The sequence below is a fragment of the Ranitomeya imitator genome, chromosome 9, assembly GCF_032444005.1.
Source record: "Ranitomeya imitator isolate aRanImi1 chromosome 9, aRanImi1.pri, whole genome shotgun sequence".
Taxonomy (NCBI): domain Eukaryota; kingdom Metazoa; phylum Chordata; class Amphibia; order Anura; family Dendrobatidae; genus Ranitomeya; species Ranitomeya imitator.
Window position 1 is genome coordinate 39,584,094 of NC_091290.1, and position 25,726 is coordinate 39,609,819.

The following is a 25,726-nucleotide window of genomic DNA, read 5'->3' on the forward strand; positions in this document are numbered from 1 at the left end:
GTCAATGACAAATACAATTAATATAGTGTGTGCAAATTATGGGACAAGTATTTAATTAATAAACGATTATTTATTACAAACAAATGGCGTGGGCTACCGCACAATTTTCAAAACCAGCAGAGGGAAAGCCAGCGACTGGGGGCAGATGTTTATAGTCTGGGAAGGGGGTAATACCCATGGAGCTTCCCAGGTTATTAATATCAGCTCACATCTGTATACTTAGCCTTTAATGGCTATTAAAATGGGGGACCCCCCAAAAAATGACGTGGGGTTCCCCCATAATTAATAACCAGCAAAGGCCATGCAGACAGCTGCGGGCTGATATTAATAGCCAAGGAAGGGACCATGAATATTGTTCCCCCTTGGCTAAAAACATCAGCACTCAGCCGCCCCAGAAAAGGTTCATCTCTAAGATACGCCAATTCTGGCACTTAGCCTCGCATTTCCCACTTGCCCTGTAGCGGTGGCAAGTGGGGTAATAGTTGTAAGGTGACATCAAGCCCACGGGTTAGTAATGGAGAGGTGTCAATAAGACACCTATCCATTACTAATCCTATAGTTGTTACATGTTAAATAAAGACACAGCCAGAGTAAAGTCTTTTAATGAAATAAAACACAACACAGTTTTACCATTTTATTGTTACTCCTAATCCATGTGATGCCCTCGATCTCCTGTAATAAAAGTAAAATAATAAATACAATACAAAGGTGACATCAACCCCACAACTATTACCCCACTTGCCACCGCTTACACAGTACACAGCAGGGGCACATTTATAAGATTATCTCAGTACAGTAAAAAATTTTATAATACATCAAATTGTGAAACGCATGCACCAACATCATCTCCCCTTACTGGACACAACTGCTCATGTAGTCTGAGGGCTTTGAGGATGCACCTAATATTCAGTCCATTCATCCCACAGGAGTAGCGGTTTCTTTTCCATTACCCGTAGATCTTTACTGACTGAGTTAGTCTCTTATTTGCCACCTGTCAACAGAAGTTAGTGAAGGCTGTGCATGATGTCTCGCCACAAATGGATGCTCAGGAACAAACTCCAGCTGTCTTCTATCCAGTTCTGCAAGAGTCTTCTTGACACATTTAATTGTCTGGATATTCTCCTCTTCCATTCCCATTGTCTTTGATGTCAATCCCAGGCCATTCCGGGTTTTATCAACCAGTATATAGTGCACTTCTCTGTAAGAGAAATCATTCAGCTGCAGCGAGGAAAACTAAATCTCCGAGCACTAAAAAATACTCGGAGGACCACCGAGCGTGCTTGGGAAATATTGAGTAACGAGTATATTCGCTCATCATTAGTCTCAATCATTATCTGCTGATGCCCAGATATGACATGCAGAAGCAAAATAAAGACAGATTTCCTTTCTGAAAAATGAAATAACCTTGCTAAATCAGTATAAATTAGCATATGAAGAAGTGTCACCTTTCATGAGGGAAGGGCTTGTCTCAATTTTATCCAGACAAGACATCGAATAATTCAAATACTTTCAGTGCGGGATCGGAACATCATCCATATAGAGGATGCCAAAGCTCTTTTCTGAAGCTGAGGAATATCATCACAAAAGGAACTTCCGTGAACATCTGTGGAGCAGTCACCTGTCCAAATGGGAAAGCAATAAATTGGTAGAGATGGAAATGTACTCCAAAGTATAGGGAGCGCCGATGAGCTGATGGTCAGGTGTAAATACACATTTCTACTGATGGAAGCAATGCTCCATTTAAATGTTCAATGAATGACCTTAGGGTTTCGGCTGATCAATCCTTCTTTGCCAAAGAAATCAAAGTAGAATCCCCAGAATATTGGTCCTTATGAGACAGAGAGGACCATTCTTTGATGCCGAGAAACCACAGGCAGCTGCCTGGAAGGGGGTAAGAAAGGAGGTGGAAAAACAATAGGAGGAAAAATGAGGAAATAAGGAAGTAGTCTGTTAAAAGGACTATTCTCCGTGACCCCATCTGGTGGGAATAAACCAAACGCCAGGAATGCAACATAAAACCTTAATTTTGCCCATGGAAAACACTTTGTCTAATCTAGACTACAATAGGGACTGACAATCATCTTTCTGCCCTAAACCACCATGGATAGTAATGTTAATGAGTTATTCTCATCATCATGAATGGCTTAAGATTGCAAGGTTATTAAAAATCATCTCAGTTCTTAATATGAGATTTTTAAAATGTTACTGTTCACTGCTCGTTACCTAGGTTACCGGTCACTGCTGCATTCTATCTGTAGTGATCAGTGTCTCAGGCAAGGAGCTACTTTCCAATAGAACTGTAAAACTCTCCTCTGTAACTGGCCAGATTGCAAGAAATAATATTACAGAACAAAATAAACCCTTTCGAAAATGGTGTCTGTGTAAGGGATTACAAGGACTGATGCACCCCTTCATCACTTTATCCATTCCGGTTCAATGTGATGTATTAGTACTCTATGCGTCTCGTCGTCTAGTACTGTGTATATTATAGTATACAGTACAGACCAAAAGTTTGGACACACCTCATTTAAAGATTTTTCTGTATTTTCATGACTATGAAAACTGTAAATTCACACTGAAGGCATCAAAACTATGAATTAACACATGTGGAATTATATACTTAACAAAAAAGTGTGAAACAACTGAAAATATGTCTTATAGTCTAGGTTCTTCAAAGTAGCGACCTTTTGGTTTGATGACTGCTTTGCACACTCTTGGCATTCTCTTGATGAGCTTCAAGAGGTAGTCACCGGGAATGGTTTTCACTTCACAGGTGTGCCCTGTCAGGTTTAATAAGTGGGATTTCTTGCCTTATAAATGGGGTTGGGACCATCAGTTGCGTTGTGCAGAAGTCTGGTAGATACACAGTTGATAGTCCTACTGAATAAACTGTTAGAATTTCTATTATGGCAAGAAAAAAGCAGCTAAGTAAAGAAAAACGAGTGGCCATCATTACTTTAAGAAATGAAGGTCAGTCAGTCCGAAAAATTGGGAAAACTTTGAAAGTGTCCCCAAGTGCAGTTGCAAAAACCATCAAGCGCTACAAAGAAACTAGCTCTCATGAGAACCGCCCCAGGAAAGGAAGACCAAGAGTCACCTCTGCTTCTGAGGATAAGTTTATCCGAGTCACCAGCCTCAGAAATCGAAGGGTTAACAGCAGCTCAGATTAGAGACCAGGTCAATGCCACACAGAGTTCTAGCAGCAGACACATCTCTACAACAACTGTTAAGAGGAGACTTTGTGCAGCAGGCCTTCATGGTAAAATAGCTGCTAGGAAACCACTGCTAAGGACAGGCAACAAGCAGAAGAGACTTGTTTGGGCTAAAGAACACAAGGAATGGACATTAGACCAGTGGAAATCTGTGCTTTGGTCTGATGAGTCCAAATTAGAGATCTTTGGATCCAACCACTGTGTCTTTGTACGACGCAGAAAAGGTGAACGGATGGACTCTACATGCCTGGTTCCCACCGTGAAGCATGGAGGAAGAGGTGTGATGGTGTGGGGGTGCTTTGCTGGTGACACTGTTGGGGATTTATTCAAAATTGAAGGCATACTGAACCAGCATGGCTACCACAGCATCTTGCAGCGGCATGCTATTCCATCCGGTTTGCGTTTAGTTGGACCATCATTTATTTTTCAACAGGACAATGACCCCAAACACACCTCCAGGCTGTGTAAGGGCTATTTGACCAAGAAGGAGAGTGATGGGTGCTACGCCAGATGACCTGGCCTCCACAGTCACCAGACCTGAACCCAATAGAGATGGCTGGGGTGAGCTGGACCGCAGAGTGAAGGCAAAAGGGCCAACAAGTGCTAAGCATCTCTGGGAACTCCTTCAAGATTGTTGGAAGACCATTCCCGGTGACTACCTCTTGAAGCTCATCAAGAGAATGCCAAGAGTGTGCAAAGCAGTCATCAAAGCAAAAGGTGACTACTTTGAAGAACCTAGAATATAAGACATATTTTCAGTTGTCTCACACTTTTTTGTTAAGTATAAAATTCCACATGTGTTAATTCATAGTTTTGATGCCTTCAGTGTGAATTTATAATTTTCATAGTCAAGAAAATACAGAAAAATCTTTAACCCCTTCACGACATGCCCCATACTGTGCATGTTGTGTCTCCCCTTTGATGTGGGCGCCAGCGCTGAAATCACATCAAAGTCACAACATGTCAGCTGTTTTGTACAGCTGACATGTGCGCGTAATAGCGGCGGGTGAAATCGCGATTCACCCGCCGCTATTAACCTGTTAAATGCCACTGTCAAACACTGACAGCGACATTTAACTACCGCTCCCGGTTGCGCAGCCGGAAAAGAGCGCATTGCCGACCCCCGTCACATGATCGGGGTCGGCGATGTGTCAGGATGGTAACCATAGAGGTCCTTGAGACCTCTATGGTTACTGATCCCCGATAGCTGTGAGCGCCACCCTGTGGACGGCGCTCATAGTAAGCCTGCATTTCAGCTACATAGCAGCGATCTGAGCATTGCTCCTATGTAGCTGAGCCGATCGAGTGGTGCCAGCTTCTAGCCTCCCATGCAGGCTATTGAAGCATGGCAAAAGTAAAAAAAAAAAAAAAAGTTTAAAAATATGAAAAAAATACAAAAGTTTAAGTCACCCCCCTTTCGCCCCATCCAAAATAAAACAAAAAACAAAAAAAAACCTACAGATATTTGGTATTGCCGCATTCAGAAGCGCCCGATCAATAAAAAAAAAAAAAAGCACTGGCCTGATCGCTAAACAGCGTAGCGAGAAAAAAAATTGAAATGCCAGAATTACCTTTTTTTGGTCGCCGCGATATTACATTAAAATGCAATGACGGGCAATCAAAAGAACGTATCTGCACAAAAGTGGTATCATTAAAAACGTCAGCTCGGCACTCAAAAAATAAGCCCTCACCCGACCCCAGATCACGAAAAATGGAGACGCTACGGGTATCGGAAAATGGCGCTTTTTATTTATTTTTTTAGCAGCAAAGTTTTGAATTTTTTTCACCACTTAAATAAAAAATAACTTAGACATGTTAGTCTACTTTCACACTTGCGACGGTACGGGTCCGTCATTATGTGTCGGGCCGACGCACGTTGTGAAATTTGTGCACGACGTGGGCAGCGGATGCAGTTTTTCTATGCATCCGCTGCCCATTCTGAGGTCCGGGAGGAGGGGGTGGAGTTTCAGCCGCACATGCGCGGTAGAAAATGGTGGACGCGACGGACAAAAAATGTTCACTTGAACGTTTTTTTCGTGCCGACTGTCCGCCAAAACACGACGGATCCGTTGCACGACAGACGCAACGTGTGGCCATCCGTCGCAATCCATCACTAATACAAGTCTATGGGGAAAAAAAACGCATCCTGCGGGCACATTTGCAGGATCTGTTTTTTCCCCAAAACGACAGATTGCGACGGATGCCAAACGACGCAAGTGTGAAAGAGGCCTTAGGTGTCTATGAACTCGTAATGACCTAGAGAATCATAATATCAGGTCAGTTTTAGCATTTAGTGAACTTTACTCAGCAAACCAAAGATACTTTTTTACCCTCACATTGAGGCAGCTATTACATAAGGAGGTCAGACCTGCCACTGCAGAAGACCTCAATTAGCCTGGACAGCTTCCCCTAATGAACCCCCTGAACAGGGGAGGAAACGCGTTGGGAAGGGAAGACACACCATCCAGGGAGGTTACATTTACCATGGGCACCACAAAGTAGTTTCATACTTGGTAACTGCCCTTGTCAGGGCGGGAGTTATTTGCAGAGGGCACGACAGGGAAAGTCAGGTCCCTAACTCCCCTTGCCCCGGCCCCCCCCCCCCCCCCCCATCTCGGTCTCAACTACCCAGGTCTTATACGGGACCTTGGAGAACTAAGAGACAACAAATGGGTGAGATTGTACCATTTTATTAAGCGCCCTAGTATTTATGAGCACTTTATCTTTGACTGTTATTGGTTTTATGTACATATTAAAAGTTAAGTTTTATTAAGTCTATGAGCTGGCTATGCTAGGTAGAGCATTTAGTGAACCTAGCAAAAAAGCCAAACAAAAAACAAGTGTGGGATTGCACTTTGTTTGCAATTTCACCACACTTGGAATTTTTTTCTTGTTTTCTAGTACAAGACATGGTAAAACCAATGGTGTAGTTCAAAAGTACAACTCGTCCCGCAAAAAATAAGCCCTCACATGACCATATTGATGGAAAAATAAAAAAAGTTATGGCTCTGGGAAGGAGGGGAGCGAAAACGCAAAAACGAAAAAGGGCCGCAGCGTGAAGGGGTTAAATGAGGCGTGTCCAAACTTTTGGACTGTACTGCATGTGATAGGTGTATATTTTGTTTTAGCTGCTTTTGCACTTTGTAAATTGTTTCAGTATAGGGAAAGTGCAGTGCCCTTTCCTGGCCACTAGATGGGGGCATTATATAGTGGACACACTATAGATAGGAGAAACATATAGTAAATAGTTAATATAGGAGGAGTCTCCTGTGTGGGTAGCCAGGAGTATTTCCTGATATTGGGGAGAGGAGCCAGGAAGCCCGGACAGCCCAGATGGGCTTAAGGCCGGGGTCACACTAGACCGTAATACGGACGAGTGCAATGCGATAAAAAAAAATCGCATAGCGCTCGTCCCAATGTTAATCTATGGGGCAGCTCCCATCATCCGATATTTTCTCGGCCGTATTCAGGATCCGAGTGAAATCGCAGCATGCTGCAATTCTCAGCGTATCTCGGCCGAGAATCGCCAATGAAAGTCTATGGGGGTGAGAAAAAATAGCACAGCACACGGACCATCAGTGTGACGTGCGAGAAATTCTCAGGCATTGGGCAGGTGACAGGAAAGGCTCAGCCATTATTTGCTCATTTTGCAAGTGTGTGAGAAAATCTCACCATACGGACGCCATACGGATGTCACACGGATCATTTAATGCGAGAAAATCGCATCCTCGCACTGCACACGGATCATTGTTTTGGTAACATTTGTGCGATTCTCGTCCGTCAAAAACGGACCGTTTTTTTATACGTTGTGTGTGTCCCCGGCCTTAATGCCCAGGACAGCACAGTGACCCCATAACGTTATCAAGGGAGAAGTCCAGCCATCCAGGGCCAGTAGACCAGAACAGCAGCAGAGTTAGCAGTAGCAACAATTGGAGCTGCAGGAGAAGTCACAGCAGTACCAAAGGGCAGTTCGCTCACCATGTGGCAGATCATCGCATGGGCTGGTGCCCTCAGATCCGGTGCGAAACTGCTGAGGGAAATCCACAGCGCAGTCTGAACAGGGATGCTGAGGAAGCGTATGATACAGTCCGAGAAGGAGAAAAGTACAGCTAAAGAGGAAGAAATGTGTAGTGTGGAATCTGTGACAAATATGGATGTGCTGTGAAAACAATAAGGTTTTGCATTTGAAGTTTGAAACGAACTCGGTCTTTATATTCAACAACGGCAGCAGTGGACCTACAGCCAGCCCGATGGGACCCTGACGGTGCAGAAGGTGAAGTGGAAGGTATGCTACAGCGGGGACACTATATTCATGCGACAGGAGACCGGGGGCTTGTTAAAATATAGAAACTCAGCCACGACTGGGGCCCTGGCGCTCCCTTGCATCTGTTATTGTCTTCTTGGCAGACAATAGCCTTAACAATTCACAGCTGTAGATTTGGGACATTAAATGGCCTTCTTAAGGGTAAAAATACATAATATCCAAACAGAAGTTGAGAATTTTTTTTTTTTGTCTGGATGTTTCCGTTCCACTGAAAACACCTCCTCAAATTACAAATTTAAGGAAAATCCTTTGGAGTCCATGTAGGGCCATACTTTGTGTGCAGGACACTACACTCTTTAGACAAATCCTTTATGTTCCCTTTTTACAAGCGCATTGCATCTCTGCCTTCCAGCTTACCGTTTGTCAGGGAAGAGTATGCTCATAAAGATAGTCCAGATCAGCGGCAATATTACAGGGCTGTTCTGTACTTAGTACTGTCAGGCTGCTACCAGAAGCAGGCCTGCCGATACGGCATGGGACAGGACAAAAGCAGTCCAGATTCAGAGATCCTATCTGCTTCAGAGCGATACTTGCAGGCTCTAAGGGTAAGTTCACACAGGGCGTTTTGCTGTTTTTTTTTTTTTTTTTTTGCAGCAAAACCTGATCTTCTTGGCAGGAAAGAAGCTGCGCCAAAAATGCAGGTTTAGGTGCGTTTTTTTGTCGTGGTTTTTTTTTCTCTTTGTGCATGACAACAAAGTTGAGTGAAGAGGGGGGGGAAAAAAAAAAAAAAGACTGAATAGAGGGACTGATAGATTACCTGCAGTAATCTTTTCCCCGGCATTTTCCCACGGTCCAGAGGTTATCTCAGGTCAGGCTGTGAGCAGACGCAGGCTCGGTGACGTCACCGCTAGTTACTGAGCCTGCGCCCGCTCCGTCTCATTCATTCCCCAGTCGCTTACAGCCCGGAGTGGTCACATTAGCAGCGCTCCTGGTTGAAAGCTTCTTCTCCCCCAGATACTGCGTGGGTCACTCGTTATATTGGACAGCACCGGATCAGGGAGTATTTGTGTTGGTTTATTATTATTTTTTTTTGTTTCAGAAGATCGAGGGCTTTGCTTGGAAGGGCAGACAAATAAAATGATAAAACGGTGTGCATGGTTTTATTTTATTAACCTCTTAATGACCCCAGCTTTTTTCGATTTTGCGTTTTCATTTTTCACTCCCCTTCTTTCCAGAGCCATAACTTTTTTCGTTAATATGGCCATATGAGGGCTTATTTTTTACGGGACGAGTTGTACTTTTGAACGACATCATTGGTTTTAGCATATCGTGTACTGGAATTTTGTTTTCATGTTTTCTAAGTGCAGTGAAATTGCAAAAAAAAAAAAAAGTGCAATCCCACACTTTTTTTTTGCTAGGTTAACTAAATTTAGGTTGACTAAATGCTAGAACTGACCTGCCAAAATGATTCTTCAGGTCATTACGAGTTCATAGATAAAAAAAGAACCTAGACATGTTTAATGTCTAAAGTGGTAAAAGAAAAAATAAAAAATTCCAAACTTTGCTAACAAAAAAAATAAATAAATTGCGCAATTTTCCCGATACCCGTAGCGTCTCCATTTTTTTGTGATCTGGGGTCGGGTGAGGCTTATTGTTTGCGTGCCAGGTTGACATTTTTAGTGATACCATTTTGGTGCAGATACGTTCTTTTGATCGCCCGTTATTGCATTTTAATGTAATGTCGCGGCGACCAAAAAAAAAAAAATGTGGCATTTTTTTCTCACTACGCAGTTTAATCCATTGTTTATATTGATATATCGGGCGATTCTGAACGCGGTGATACCAAATATGTGTATATTTGATTTTTTTTTTTATTGTGAAGGGGGGGGGGGGGGGGGGTGATGATTTTAACACCTTAATGACCGCCAATACGTCTTTTAACTGACCTGAGATATAAGAGAATAGCCTCCCCATACAGGGGACAATCCAGTTGCTGTCGGCTGTCCACTATAGCTGACAACTTGCTGCATCAGCCACGATCAGTGTTTGCACTGTCCAACTGTTTAACCCCTTAGATGCTGCTGTAAATAGTGACTACATCATATAAATGGTTAACAGTGTGGGGGCTTCCTATTTATCCCAATTGGTGCCCTCAGATCATGATTGTGTGGTCCTGATGTTTGCAATGGCAATTCACGACCAAATAGCGGCGATAGAGTCTGCTGTAACCTGTTCTGAAGTTAGCGGCATTTAGGTGGTAAACATACATTTTTTTCATTTCTGTCATACCACTTTGCATTATTGCCTGAAAAGCACCTGAAGGGTTAATAAACTACCTGACAGCAGTTTTCGATATGTCAGGGGGTGCGGTTTTTAAAATGGTATCACGTTTGGGGGTTTCCCAATATATGAGACCCCTAAAGTCACTTCAAACCTGGATAGTCCCCTAAAAAAATAATGTTGTAAATTTCCTTGAAAAATTGATGCTACATTTTTAAACCTCCTAAAACGCTAACAAAACAAAATAACATTTTACAAATGGTGCTGATGTAAAGCCAACATGTGGGAAATCGTATTTATTAATGGTTTGCTGTGGTATGACCATCTGGATTAGAGATAATCGTTCAAATTTTGAAAATTGCTAATTTTTTAACATTTTTCTCTAATTTTTGATATTTTTTTTATAAATAAACACAAAACATATTGAACTAAATTTACCATTATCATAAAGTATAATGTATCACGAAAAAAACATTCTCAAAATCACTGGGATTTGTTGAAGTGTTGCAGAGTTATTACCACATAAAGTGACACTGGTCAGATTTAAAAAAAATTGGGCTCCGTCACTAAGTGGTTAACTTATATTTAACTTTTTTTTTTTTTTTTTCTCAACTTTTCCCATGCTTCAATAGCCTTGATGGGGAGGCTAGAAGCAGGCACAACTCGATCGCCTCTGCTACATAGGAGCAAAGCTCAGTTCGCGCCTATGTAGTAGAATTGCTGCATTGCTATGAGCGCCGACCACAGGACAGAAAGGGGTTTAAACACGCAGAAAAGTCTTTTTAACCCTTTAACTACTATAGGATTAGCAATGGATAGGTGTCTTATTGACACCTCTCCATTACTAAGCCGACTTAATGTCACCTTACAATAGGAAGGTGACATTAACCCATCATAACCCCGCTTACCGCCGCTATAGGGCAAGTGGGAAGAGCCGGGCAAAGCACCAAAATTGATCCAATAGATGCGCCTTTTCTGGACAGCTGCGGGCTGCTATTTTTAGGCTGGGGGGGCCCTATAGTGGCCCCTTACCAGCCTGAGAATACTAGCCCCCAGCTGTGAGCTTTGCACGGCTGGTTGTAAAAAAATGTGGGGGGGGAAAGGACCCCACGCTTTTTTTTTTTTTTTTTTTTTTATTTATAGCGCAGGTGCGGCAGATGAAAACCCCCATCCACCGCTCCTGCTCTCACTGTAATTAGCAGCTGCAGGTGTCAGATGATGGGAGCAGTAGTCCCATCAGCTGACACCAGTGACCAGAAGTGAAGTTTATTCCTCTGTTCACAGCTGAGTGCTCCCCGCTGTCTTGACAGCGTGGGAACTGCGGCACTTTGACCGGCGAGGATGATTTCCCTGCCAATCAGAAGCGGTGTTTTCCACGCTGTAATGTCGGACCCCCCATTCAAGTGAATGGGGGTTCAGGTCCGCTCTGCTGGATGACAGGCTGCATGGACGCATCATGCAGCCTGCCATCTAGATGTAGCAGAGCCGAGTGTGATGTCACATCCGGCTCTCCTTGACTTTTCTGCAGCAAATATGCTGCAAGAACAGAACCTGCGTATTTCAAGAGTTTTGTCACCATTCATTCAAGTCAATGGGTGGAAAACGCTGAAAGAAGAAGTGACATGCTCCATGTCCAAAAAACGCAGCAAAGCACAAAATACTGATCACACAAAAAAAACCAATGTGTGTGCATGAGATGTCTGAAATCTCATAGGGACTAAGCAGCTGAAAATTAGCATTAAAAAAAAAAAAAAAAAAAAATGCAGCAAAAGCGCCCTGTGTGAACTTGCCCTAAAGCTAAGGGGCTACAAGGTGCGCACTCCTTATCCAGTTACACCGACTACTCAAGACTCGAGAGTGGCCGGTAACCGAGGCAATGAGCTGTAAACCATAAAATAAAAAAATCCACCAGTTCGTGAGAGTAAGAGGAGGTGCATTGCAAAGGTGCTTTTTATTAGCACTTTGCCGTTTTACCCATTTAAGAACTTGAGACAATTCCTTTACATTTTCAAGGTACACGGACCAGCTGAGATGAAGTTGTTCACAATGGTATACAACTTATAAATCTTCCTCTTGGACCCAACAATTCTACATAGGGAAGAAATGAACAAGGGGAGACGGGTGACAAGCAGATGCACCACTTATGGGCTCTGACCTGTGAGGAAGTTGTTGAGGTACAGACCTGGGAAAAACCCAATCAAAAATGGGCCACAAGGCCCATCATTGACTAGGAGACCGTAGCAAGATCACTGGTGGCCAAAGATAGGGGGCAGGTCCATTCTAGCTCGAACTTCTGGCAAAGAACTACCAACTGCTGGGCCTACTAGGGAAATATGTTGACTATCTGGATGAGCAGATCCATGAACAGATGCCGTTTTCATGATCAGTAACGGGCACATACTCAGTCAAACATTGATGGGCAACTCCTAATAAAAAAAACAAAACAATATTGGAAATCCCCTGGGCCATATATGTACCCATTACTATAATTATCAACCCTAGATGCCAAAACTACGCCAATAATGGTGTAAGATAGCCCCTCCACTGAAAGTGATTTATTAGACTCCGTTCATAAAGTGAAATAGACCAGTCCAAATTTTCATTTTACTGAAACAAGTCCAACACATTTAATGAGGTCACAAGTTTCCTCATCTAAAGAGCATTTCCATGAAAATGCCAGGATTGTGTCCTTAAAAAATATATATTTATAGAAGTCCAGCTTAAGTCTTGTCCGGCATTCATTCAAAGTCCAAAAGAAGCTCATCTTCCGATTCGTACACACAGTTTATTTGTGCCGACGTGGTCAAAAGGATAGCCTCAGTGAGATTCAGAGGCGCCCATTTCCAGCTTCTGAAGTCGACGTCTCCGTAACTCTGCAGTATCTGGTTCTTCTGTTGACGTGCCAGCTTCAGAATCATTGATAATCTCTTCACTGGTGGATTCAACTTGAACTGTCAGAGAAAGATCGTTCATTAATTTTTATTTGTAAGCGACAGTAAGAGAGCAGGCTGGTTATAAGAAGGCTGGAAGAGTACCTGATTGCGAGGCTTCAGGGACATCTGAGGGTGCTTCAGAAGTGGGGGTTTCTTCAGACTGACTGGATGAAACGATGTCTGTGGAGACTACTGGAGACTGTGGAGAGGGCATGGGAGGACGAGGGGGCCTAATAATTGATGGGAAAAAAAATGGAACATATAACCTTCAGTCATTGACTTACCACCATCAAAGAATCATAAAAACCCAATTCAGGCACACTTTGTGTGACAAGGGAAGATCATTTCAAAAACACATCCGCAACAGTTTTCTTTCCCATAATGGATCATGAAAGGAGTCCAGACTGATTAAAAAACAAACAAACAAACCTACAAATATACAGAAGGAAAGGAAAGAGTGGAGAGCTATCCTATAAATTCTACCCATCAACTGCCTCTGACAGTGGGTTTCATTCAAGACCGTAAAAAATGAAATTTCTAACAAACTTACATAATGTCAATTTGAAGCACTATTAATGTGTAACCTAGCGCCTCGACGCGCGTTTCACCAAGCTTACATAGGTTTTAGGACTTTAGTTGGTCTTATCTATTTTGGTCTGTGGCCTATGAGACGTTGTGGAAGTCATCGTGCCATCTGCACTACACAGCAGTTAGGGACACTGCTGCTTATCATGGAAGGGAGGTTCTGGAGAGTTTTGAGGCTTTGTTTTATTTGTAATGGGAAATGGGAGGTGCAAAAAAAGTAAGTATGATTATTATGTGGGGCAATATGAAAAGTGACTGTGGAGAGGTAAGAAAGCAGTGGGAAGCTCAAGAGTCTTCATGGCGGTCTGGCAAGGCAGAGAAGATAAGGGGAGATGAATAGTGATGAGCGAATATACTCTGTACTCGAGGTTTCCCCGAGTATGCTCGGGTATCCTCCGAGTATTTGTAAGTACTCAGAGAATTAGTTTTCAGTGCCGCAGCTGAATGATTTACATCTGTTAGCCAGTATAAGTACATGTGGGGGTTGCCTGGTTGCTAGGGAATCCCCACATGTACTTATGCTGGCTAACAGATGTAAATCATTCAGCTGCGGTGATGAAAACTCGGAGGTCACCCGAGCGTGCTCGGGAAATCTCGAGTACTGAGTAGATGTCGCTCATCACTAAAGATGAACAATTCCAATCTGATAAGGCATCATCCGGAGGTCACAGGATTTACCTGTACTATATTCACTTTGGTCTTCAGAGTACCTGTGCAGAACTAGCATCAACCAAGACAAAATCTATTGCCTGCCCCTTTAATAAGGGAAAAATGCTAATTACATTGGAACTGTAACAGGTGGTAGTAAATAATAATAATAATAATCTTTATTTATATAGCGCCAACATATTCCGCAGCGCTTTACAGTTTCAAACACAACAGTCATAAGTAACGTTAACAATACAATAATTAAAGCGAAATATGACGACCCTGCTCGTGAGAGCTTACAATCTACAATAGTTAAGTGAAGCTGGGCTATTAAGAGGTCTTACCCGATAGTTGCCAATACTGTTAGATATTGGTTTATCTGTAACATGGCAGCATCTAGAAGAGTATGGATATTTTGAAGACACTGAAGTCTGGCTTCTAGATTCTGCCTCTCGTGACCTTCCATTGCCCTCAACTCGTCATCTGTCATACCAGCAAAGCCAGCAGGAGGCATTGGCATGGGGGGCAAACCTAAAGAAAAAAAAAATATATAAATATATATATCATTAATCTAAAGATTGTAGATGCAGGTCACAAAAAGTCATGAAGACTGGAACACGGAGATCTTCCCTTACCAAATGGAGGAAACATTGGCATTCCTAAAAATGGAGGTGGGAAGGGAAAGCCTGGCAGAGATGTCCCAGATGATGAATCCGCGCCAGCAGTGTTCGATGCATCGCCAGGCCTAGGAGCGGATGCTGCAAAGTACAAACAGAAAATATCCAATGGAGGTAAATATATTGTAGAAGAAAACTGAGAAAAGAAAAGAAAAAAAATAAGTCACAAATATAAAAAAAAAAAAGCCACTTTTTTTTCTGGAAAGAAATTGCCTGACTTGTTGGAATGAATGGTTGATATGGACACTTCTGCCAGGTTAAATAAATAAATAAATCTTCAGTTGATAACCTTGATCCTTTCTCTACTACACTAAATCATCCTTAACCTTCGTCGGGCTGCATAATTTTACAACGTTAACAGGCTGCAGAGGTACAATTGTACCTTCATGTATATTTTATTGAAATTTGGCCAATATATTCTGGACCAAAACTGCAGAGATGTCATGAAATTTCAGCCCTCTACGGCTTTTCGGAAAAAAAAAAAAAAAAGTTATTGCAACTTTAAAACAGAATAGTTACAATTGTACCTACTCAGCCGGACGAAGGTTAAATGGAAAGAAAAAAAAAAAAAAAAAAAAAGTCTCCCAGAATTACATTATTTTGCCTACGTTTTATTGGGAAATTTCCTGGGTTTTGGGACTCCACAAAGCCTTGTGGACCCTTCTTTGAAATTTTGCCTCTTATTATTTCTATATTGAGAGAGTACTATGAATCAATGTGATGGTTCTGAGAATGGAGCATGAGGAGGGGAAAAAAAAAAAAAAAAGTTTTACCAGTGGAAGTTCCAGCATTTGCTTCTTCCGCGGCACTGGCTCCAGGTACGCCAGGGACTGGCGGAAAAGGACCCATTGGGGGCCAGAGTGGAAACATTCCAGGAGGAAAAGGTGGAAGCATCCCTGGGGGGACTAAACACAAAGGAAATTAAGAAGGAATAAGTAAACTGACACCGTTTAACATCAAATATATCTATATAAAACCAATGGTGTGACCTACAGTTGGGTGGCGGAGCGATAATGGGAGTCTGTTGTGCGGGAGCTGCATGTGGCTGCTGGGCAGGGTCCGGCTGGTCTACAGGTGCTTGAGCTTGCGTGGGCAGGGAAGCTCGGAGAACATCCATTCGACATGTGGGACAAGTCTGCTGCCTTTGGAACCAAGAACGCAGGCAACTGGAATGGTAAGGGAAGGTGCATTAGATAGGGGGTTCATTACTTTGTTCTTTACTTAGAAAGTCTTAGACTTTTGGATTTTGAGATTCCAGATCTCACTCTCAGAGCTACAAGGACTTGTTTGGCAATATTCAATGCTAGATTATAGGTGACACACCAGGTCCACATGCCCTATTCAGTCATATGGACTTCATACAGGCATCTATACCATCTTCTGGCTCCTGTCCAGGAGGACTCGGGCTGTTCTTGCATTATAGTGACAAATTGGAGGCTGAAAAGTGAAATGCCTGTTGGGGCAGAGCTTCCCAAGGAATATTGGCCGTTTTCAGTGGATCCCAAGGAAGGTAGTAGCCGATAGCCATGACGGCTGCATACTGTATAGGCTTTTGTCTTTAAAGAAAAACTCTTCTGTATCTGAATGTTGCAGACCAGCAATATAGGCATGCAATCTAGACTGGATAGCAGATATATTTTCAGGATGGGAGTATATAACATTCATACTCCTCTTTACTAGACCACAATATGTCTGACATAGAAGACCAGATACATGGCACTCTCTACATTGCAACTGAGCAGACCTGGTGTGGAAGATGTGGTTGCAGGGAAGTCTCTTGGCTCCAGTCACCATCTCCTCTCTGCAGATGATGCACACATTGTCCATGGCCTGCAGCTCCTCTGGCGTGGCATCTGGATACCTGTAGGCGATATGTATATTATACCTTTACATCATCAGTTAATTTGTGGCAACAATCAAATTCATTTAACATCGATTTCCTATTGTTATATTATCAGAATCACCTTCATTACCCGTTGCTGAATTTCTATTAATAAAAAAAAAATGCAAAGGAGTTTCAAACTATTTAAAAGGGGTGGTCCAGAAGAATAATGTAGCTTAATCTTAAATGCCCCATTTAATGTCAATCTAATTTCGCATATACTTTATTTTAAAATTCCCTACTGCTTCCCCACTACATTATGCAACTGCTTTATTTATTTTTACTACTTCCTCTTTGACGACTAATTTGAAAATGCCAGTGCGTGCTGGGATAGTCAAACGGAGTGTCATCAGGGAGGTCCATTTCAGGGTTTGGGCTAGTCCCTAATTGTACTGAGCATGCGTTGGTTGTCAATTCCAACGTATGCTCAGTAGGATCTTTTCAGTGTGTAATATGCACAGTGACAGTGCGCTCGTTCACCGCCTCTGATCAGAAGGAGCTGGCAAGAGCGCACTGTCAGTGTGCGTTGTATGACGAATACCTGACGTGTAGGAACAGAAGAGGCCAACGCCCCCCCTCATGTGACGTTACTTGCTGGGGAGGTGCTAGGCTCTGCTTTCATACACGCCTGGTATTCTTCTTACAATGCACACTGATAGTGCGCCCTCTTGCCAGCTCATCACTTCTGATCAGAGCCGGTGAGCAAGCGCACAGTGACAAGAGTATACGTTGAAATTGACAACCAGCGCATGCTCAGTAGAGCAGGGACTAGCCCAACCCCTGAAACGCAACTTCCTGATGACAATTCGTTTTAGGGAGGAGGCAAAGGGTGCAGCATTGACTGCAGCCTCTACTCCTGATGACGACTTGTTTGAGAACCCCCAGTGTATGCTGGGATAAGCAAATGAAGAGTCATCACACCGGAGGTAGTAAAAAAACACTAAATAAATCAATAAATCAGTTGAGTAGAGAGGGAATGATCAGGACTTTTTAATTAAAGTACAGTATATTAGAAAATATATTAGTTTGTGAGAGAGAAGGGACAGACATGGAGCTTTCCTCAGAAGGTTGTGTATGGTACTGCAACTTGTCCCAATGGAGTGAAAAGGATAAATCCTTTGTAGACAATGAAGCCGATGCGGTGGTCTTCACCTTTCAGTGTGGTGACTGGCCAGGATCTGGGATGTTTGCCCCACCCTCCCTTTATCAAACCTTGATGGCTTACCTTAGAGGGGTTATTTAGCCTTGTGACATTGACCTCTCGTCTTTAGTATAGGGCATAATTATTGTATTGAGGAGGTCCAAGAGTCATCACCCCACCAATCAGCTGATTCCAGCTCCGGGACTGGCTGGATATACACAGTGAACACAGCCAGAACAGTATGGCTGCACTGTAGTGGCTGCTGCCAAGAACTGCAGCTCAAATGAATAGAAGCCAAACTGCAGTTCTCAACCACTACACCACAAACTGTGCCGTGCTGTTCCAGTTATGTTCACCTACACCAGCGTCCGCACTGGAATCAGGTGTAAAACCTCCACCGATCTGATATGGATGACCATCCCTCTAATAAGTCCAGGATACGATACCCCTTTTATATATGCTTAAACAGTACGGTCAGCGTTTTTGCCAAGCCAAAACTGCTGACAGAATCCCTTTAAAAAGGCTTTATGCCATAGAACACTTTCAAACCAAAAATCCTAAAAGGCTTTAATCTGTGCTGCAGGAGTGGACTCTGTTTGGACAGAATTAGTCTCCTTCACCCTCTGGCAGCGGAAAAGATCTCCAATTATTTATTCCCAGCCATACTACTGCAGCATTTCTATAGACTGCACTGAACAGGAAAACAAAATCAATAAAACGGGTTGTGACAAGGAAGGCCGAGGATGCGTTTCCTCCAGCAATCTGCTAATTAGGAGACCATACTTTTGTGTATTAAACACAAAATATCTGAATACACTTAAAGCTGGAGTCTACTTTCCTTCCAGTCATAACCTATTTACTCACAAGGTGTTCATGTTGCGGATCGCTCTCCTTGACATGATGGCGTCAGTGACGGCCTTCTTAAACTGCCTGTACGGAAACAAAGAAGGAGATATTGGGGAATTGTCTCTTCACCTAGGAATCAAATTCATGCTGTATGATACAAATATAGACGGAGAACAAGGGCGCCATTCTTTGAGGGACGCACACTACTATACTCAGATTACAGGTCTGTTTAGGTTAGAACTGACAAATGGAAATAGAATCTTCTTCCTAATGGACCCATTGATTCATATATTCCTGCATACTAGACTCCACTGTAAAAAACTGGTAAAACCGAAAACAGACAAACCCCATATCCATCAACGGGGCTCTTCTGATTAGAACAGAAATGTAGAGAATGACGATTCCATTTATCGGTTCTAAACTGAACAGAGCCTTAAAATGGCCACACAGATTTGTGTCAGCAAAAGCCACCGATATCGACGGATTTGGTTGAATGTGTATGGGGGCTCCGGACAATTGATGTGGGAAGAGAGGTCCGAATTTTGACTGCCATTCACAGTGTTCTCCCTTTTTGGCGGCTTTCTCATGGCGAACACAGGAGCACTCGGCCAAAAGATCGCTCCTGTACGGGAGAGTTGTATAAGACGGCTGTTGATTGCACGGTCATTCGGTAATCGGCCATCTAAAGTGTGTGGCCGGCTTTAGAAAAATCAACCACTTGCATTAGTACAAAAGATGAAGGGAAAATAAAAATAAGGCAGTGCAAGCCATTGACGAAACACTACCTGAGGGTCTCAGAAGACAGTCTGCATCTACACTTATATCTCTGGTTCAAAGTAGCCAAAAAGATGGGAGTTGGGGCAGAGTAGGGCTTATAGGGTGCTCACAGTCACATTATACTGATGATCCATCTACACGATCCATCATCAATATCTGATAGTTGAGGGTCCAACACCAGATATCCCTTACACCAAACCAGGTGTTAGAAGCTCAAAAAGCAGAATGGTCTTTTTCCTACCTCCATGTGCCAAATTATTATAATGAATGCCGCTATAATATCTAAACACCAAGGTTACTTACTGGTAGCCGGTTTTTCCGGAGCCCATGACAGCACACATGAGAGAGAGAGGGGATCCGCCCAGTCAGGACAGGAAACCTACTGAAATAAAGGGCGGTACCTCTCCCTCGCTTCAGTTGGTTTTCAGAGCATGAGAGGCCTCCTTGGTTAGTACACATGGTAATCCACCACCACATTATAATAATAACAAAAACAAAAACACCCAACTAAAAGTGCACACCAAAGGGTGAAAAAAGGGAGGGAATATACAGGTGCTGTCATGGGCTCCGGAAAAACCGGCTACCAGTAAGTAACCTTGGTGTTTTCCCGTCTCCCATGACAGCACACGAGAGATTTTTGGAGAAAGGAACACCTTAGGGAGGGACCACCGCTTGCAGCACCCTTCTACCAAAGGTAAGGTCAGTAGAGGAGGATAGATCTAGTCGGTAGTGTTTAAAGAAGGTAGATGGTGAGGACCAGGTAGCAGCCTTACATATCTGATCAAGCGATACCTCTGCTTTTTCAGCCCAGGAAGTAGCCACGGCCCTGGTGGAGTGAGCCTTGATGCCATCAGGGATCGGAACGCCACATGCAGTATAGGATAAGCTAATGGCCTCCCTAATCCACCTGGCAATAGTACCTTTGGACACCCCATGACCTTTCCTGCTACCCTGGAAAGCTACAAATAGAGACTGATCCTTCCTCCACTGACTAGTCAAGGATATGTACTGTAACATAGACCTTCTTACATCAAGAGTGTGAAACCTCTCCTCACCTGGATTTTTTGGATTAGCACAAAAAGAGGGTAATACAATTTCCTGACTCCTATGAAATTTAAGAACTACCTTAGGTAGGTAAGCCGGGTCTGGTCTTAGAACCACCCTGTCGTCATATATCTGAGTGTATGGAGAACAAACGGACAGGGCTTGTAAGTCACTCACTCTACGTGCGGACGTCAAGGCTACCAATAGCACTGTTTTTAAAGTAAGAAATTTTATTGATAATTCTTGCAAGGGCTCAAAAGGTTTCTTAGTTAGAGCATCTAAAACAAGATTTAAATCCCAGGGAGGAATTTTTTGAATTACTACAGGTCTAGACCTACTACATGATCTAATGAACCGAGCAACCCATTTATTGGAGGCTAAATTGCAATGATATAAAGCTCCTAATGCTGACACTTGAACCTTAAGTATATTGGTAGCCAGTCCTAGCTGTAAGCCTGCTTGCAGAAACTCTAAAATAGCACCCACAGGAGCCTCGTCTGTCAAAGGTTGTCCTAAAAACTCTAGAAATCTCTTCCATGTCCTACCATAAATTCTTGATGTAACCGGCTTCCTGCTTTTCAACAGGGTGGAGACTAATCCTAGCGAGAATCCCTGTCGGCTCAGTAATGCCCTCTCAAATTCCAGGCTGCCAGATGGAAGCCCTTCACTTGAGAGTGGCATACTGGACCCTGGGTAAGCAGGTCCGGGACCTCTGGTAGGATCCATGGATCGGTTACCGACATTTGTCTTAAGAGAGAAAACCATGGCCTTTTCGGCCAGAATGGAGCAATCAGAATCACTCTTGCCTGCTCCGACCTGATCTTCCTCACTACAACCGGTATTAACGCTATTTGGGGAAACACGTAAGCGAGACTGAACTTCCATGGAATGCGGAGGGCATCTACTGCAACCGGGTTCCCCCTCGGGTCTAGTGAACAGAACCTCTTCACCTTCCTGTTTTGAAGCGTGGCAAACAAGTCTATTACTGGTTCTCCCCAGGCCTGTACTATTTGTCGGAATACCCTGGGATTCAGTGACCATTCTCCCTGTTTTAGTTTTTTTCGACTTAAGTAGTCCGCCTTAGTGTTTTCGACCCCCTTTATGTGTAGAGCGGTGAGGGACAGTAGGTGAGATTCTGCTAACTGAAGGAGCGCCGATGTTGCTTTCATGAGTGAAAAGGACCTCGTTCCCCCCTGATGGTTGATATATGCTACTACCGCGTAATTGTCGGACATTACTCTGGTATGACGACCCTGAAGAATTGGGAGGAAATGTTTTACTGCCCTTTCTACAGCCCATAACTCTCTTATATTGGATGTTTGAAGCTTTTCTGTATGGGACCAGGACCCCTGAACGGAAAGAGACCTCAGATGTGCACCCCATCCTGTACCACTCGCGTCTGTTGTGATCACATCCTCTATTGGAGTCAGCCACTGAACCCCTGAGCTCAAGTGATCCCTTACTGACCACCAGACTAGGGAATCTCTGACGCTTATTGAGAGGTGAATTTTTCCCTCTAAATGCCCTAACAACCTCTGTGTTGACAGGACCTCCCACTGTAATTGCCTCAGGTGAAGTTGTGCCCATTTTACAGCGGGAATACAGGATGTTAGTGACCCTAGTAGGGACATCGCCTTTCTTAGGGCCCCTTTTCACTTGTGAGAAAAACGGACGAGTGCAATCCGATAAAAAAAATCGGATTGCACTCGGACCAATGTTTTTCAATAGGTGACATTTCATTTGCGATTTTTTTCCCAGCCGAAATCGGACTGAGAAAAATCTGTGTCGGCTGAGAAAAAAAAAAAAAATCGCAGCATGCTGCGTATTGCTGAGATTCTCGGACAAGACTTGCCAATGCAAGTCAATGGGTGCGAGAAAAAAAACCGCATGGAATACGGACCATCCGTATTCCATCTGTTTTTTACGGATACATTACCATTCTGTGGCACAGAACACTGTAAATAGTCCTGTAAATGACTGTATAAAAATAGTTGCAGAGAAAAAAAACGGATTGCATACGGATGTAAAAACGGATGATGCGATTAAAAAATAGCATTACACTCGCATGACACTCGCATGACAATCGCACACGTTACATCCGTTTTTTTGGTCCATAAATCGGACCGTTTTTTTCTCACACAAGTGGAAAGGGGCCCTTAATGTCATCACAGGTTGATGAATCGCCAGTTCCACGAGACTTTGTATTTTGGAAATTTTGTTCTCCGGCAGGAGACAGAGTTGACGCGTGGAATCCAGAATCAACCCCAGGAAGGATTGAACCTTCACTGGTGTTAATCTTGACTTGGCGACATTTACCTCCCAACCTAATACTGCTAGGGTCGTAGTCACTTCTTCTATCTGCGCAAGACAGTGATCCACTGATCTGCCTATTATTAGGAAGTCGTCTAGGTACGGGACGATGACTATGTCCCGGGAACCGGGGAAGGACATGACATCTGACATTAATTTTGTAAATATCCTTGGCGCTATTGACAGACCAAATGGAAGGGCAGCATACTGGTAGTGTTTGAGCTGACCTTGGACGAACAGAGCTACCCTCAGAAATTTTTGATAGTCTTGATGAATTGGGACATGGTAGTACGCGTCCTTTAAGTCTATAGCTGCCATGAAGCAGTCTGGAAACAGCATCTTTATTGCTGAGCTTACCGACTCCATCTTGAAGGAGTAATTTTGTATTGAGTTTTTTTAGGTTGACAATAGTCCTTAGTGAGCCATCTGGTTTTCGTATCAAGAAGAGAGGGGAATAAAACCCCCTTTGGAACTTCTACTAGGACCTTTTTTAGAACTAGCCCCAATACCTCTGTTTCCAGAGCTAGTTGTTCTTCTGGAAGCTTCCTGCAAGGTGTTAACACAAAAGTCTGTTGAGGTAGATGAATAAACTTTATTTTTAGTCCGTCGTTGACAACATTCAACGCCCAACGACTGGGGGAAATATTCAACCAGGCGTGATGATAGAAAGAAAGCCTTCCCCCTACTTCTAGCATGGCGTCATTGGGGAGGGGGGGGGGGGCTTTTTTGTGGATGTGGAGGGACCCTTAAACATATACCCTGATCCTTTTCTATCTCTATAATCCCAGTTTCTTCTATCCCCTGGAGGGCGACCTCTTAAAATTTTCCTCTCCGAAAATAAGGCCGTCTGATAGCCACTGGAAAACGGGGAAAACCTTTTTTCTTGTCGCCAGCTTTTTCTGAAATGTCCTCCAGTTCTGACCGAAGAGGAATTTGCCGTCACACGGAATGGAACAGAGTCTATTTTTTGAGGGTAAGTCCCCTGGTCACCCTTTCAACCACAAGGCACGTCTTGCCGCGTTAGACAATCCCGCTGCCCTAGCTGCAAGTCCAACAGTCGGCTGAGGAATCCGCTACAAAGGCCGCTGCTCCTTGTGCCATTGCCATATTGGCTAGGATTTAATCTCTCGGCACTCTAGATTTTAATTGATCCTCTAATTGTTGCAGCCAGACTATAAGGGAGCGGGCAACACATGTACCAGCTATTGCCGGCTTTAAACCTCCTGCGGCTGCCTCCCAGGTAGGTTTTAAAAAAGCGTCGGCCTTTTTATCCAGAGGGTCTCTAAGGACGCCTGAATCATCCAAGGGAAGGGAAGACCTCTTAGAAGATCTGGCCACTGCACCATCAATTTTGGGGGGTTTGTCCCATATTTCTGAATCCTTATCATCAAAAGGATAACATCTCTTGGAAGCTGAGGGAAGACTACCCGACTTTTCAGGCTTCTTCCACTCCTTTTCTATAAGGGTTTTAATTCTATTATTTACAGGGAAGGTACGCTTCCTCTTCTCCTCCAAACCACCGAACATAACGTCCTCTACAGATCTGGACTCCTTCTCGTCCTTAAGGCCCATTGTAGCCCTAACAGATTTAACTAGTTTATCTCTATTTTCAGTTAGGAAGCATGGTCGGCCCCCAACATCACTATCCGAAGAGGAGCCCGAGAGTACAGAAGAGGATGAACAAGGAGACAGAGGTCTTTCTTGATATTCCTCATCAGATTGAGGGGTATCAGAATTTGGAACAGTCTCTAAGGTCTTGCTACTTCTCTTTTTAAGGGCTGATTTTAAAGACCCTTTAACCTCTGCTCTAATCATGGCCCTGAGGCTAGCGGCAAAGTCAGGAGTTTCATCTTGAATAGTTTTTTGAATGCAGTCCGCACAGAGGCTTTTCTGCCATTGGACTGCTAGCGGGGCTTTGCAGAGGGCACATTCTTTATTCTTGGACTTGGCACTAGCCTTCCTCGGCGCCTGATAAGCAAGCAGAGATATGTAGCCCATTAACACCATGTGACATTCACGAAGATCACTCACCACCCGCTGACACTCAAGGGTACCGGCTTTTGAGGCTGATCTGGAGTACGGATAACGTCTCTCCTAGAAGCTGAGGAGTCCTGTGATTTCCGATCCGGACGACTGCCGCTTCTTCTCCTAGCATGCTGGTGAGCAGACATAACTCCTGATAAATTCTCCTGCAGCTGCTGCTGTGGTGAGGAGTTCGAGTGTTGCTCCGTACAGTCTTCCATAGTGGAGCTCTGTATATGCGAGCACTCTTCTTGTGGATTCACACCCTTTTAAAGGGTGATCCACTCTGCTCACCGCCTCCTCCGGTACCATTACTGCCCCTCCCCCCCCCCCTCTGCGCCCACCGGAAACCGCCAGGGGATTCCTGAGACGCCGCAGAGCTTGTTCATGGGCGCCGCCATCTTGGATCCAGCGCGCAGCGGCGACGTCACGAGGCCACGCCTACTCCCAGCATGCCCCGCGCGCATCACCGCCGCACACCCGGAAACCAGAGCCGGCGGCAGCAGAGGGGGAAGAGAGCGGCGTGGCAGCCGCAGAAGAGCCACAGGACCCCGGACTGCGCTGCCAAACGCCCGCACGTGTGCTAAGGCCCCAGGACCTGCGAACGGCGCTGCCACACCCTGAAGGCCGGCCTACAGGCATTCTGCCTGTTCTTCCAGAGCCGGGACAGGAGTGGGTGAGTGGAATCTTCAATCAACGTACCGCCGTACATTCAGTACAAGGGTTCCCCTCAGGACAGGAAACCCAACTGAAGCGAGGGAGAGGTACCGCCCTTTTATTTTAGTAGGTTTCCTGTCCTGACTGGGCGGATCCCCTCTCTCTCTCATGTGTGCTGTCATGGGAGACGGCAAAAAAGGGGTTATCCTCTACTAGGACAACCCCTTTATGTTCCCCATGTTTGTCCCCTTTAAAATAAAAACCCATACTCCCCTCCCGTGGTGACGCTATTCCAGTGCTGTCGGCACTCGCGTTCCCATGGCTAACATGAGCCCTGCGCCCAAGCAGAGTTGGAGTCGCTGTTCCCGCCTTTGCACATGCCAGTAATCAAGAGGAAGTGAGCAACAAGCTGCGGGGACAGCGACGCCAGCGCCATTTGGGCGTAGTA

General features: G+C 44.1%; 1 protein-coding gene across 3 annotated transcripts in view; it reads right to left on the reverse strand.

Moving 5' to 3' along the window:
• Positions 1-12,296: 12,296 nt before the first annotated feature.
• Positions 12,297-25,726, reverse strand: part of SYVN1 (synoviolin 1) — a 34,625-nt gene continuing 21,195 nt past the window's right edge. For 2 of the 3 annotated variants that reach the window (XM_069739928.1, XM_069739930.1), the window contains exons 9-16: positions 18,487-18,552; positions 16,344-16,460; positions 15,593-15,765; positions 15,373-15,504; positions 14,558-14,680; positions 14,267-14,453; positions 12,792-12,919; positions 12,297-12,707 (exon numbers count right to left, since the gene is read on the reverse strand). In XM_069739928.1, the coding sequence (XP_069596029.1) occupies positions 12,574-12,707; positions 12,792-12,919; positions 14,267-14,453; positions 14,558-14,680; positions 15,373-15,504; positions 15,593-15,765; positions 16,344-16,460; positions 18,487-18,552 (1,060 nt within the window). In that variant the 3' untranslated portion in view covers positions 12,297-12,573. The remainder of the gene's footprint in view (positions 12,708-12,791; positions 12,920-14,266; positions 14,454-14,557; positions 14,681-15,372; positions 15,505-15,592; positions 15,766-16,343; positions 16,461-18,486; positions 18,553-25,726) is intronic. The other variant, XM_069739929.1, reaches the window with a different exon arrangement.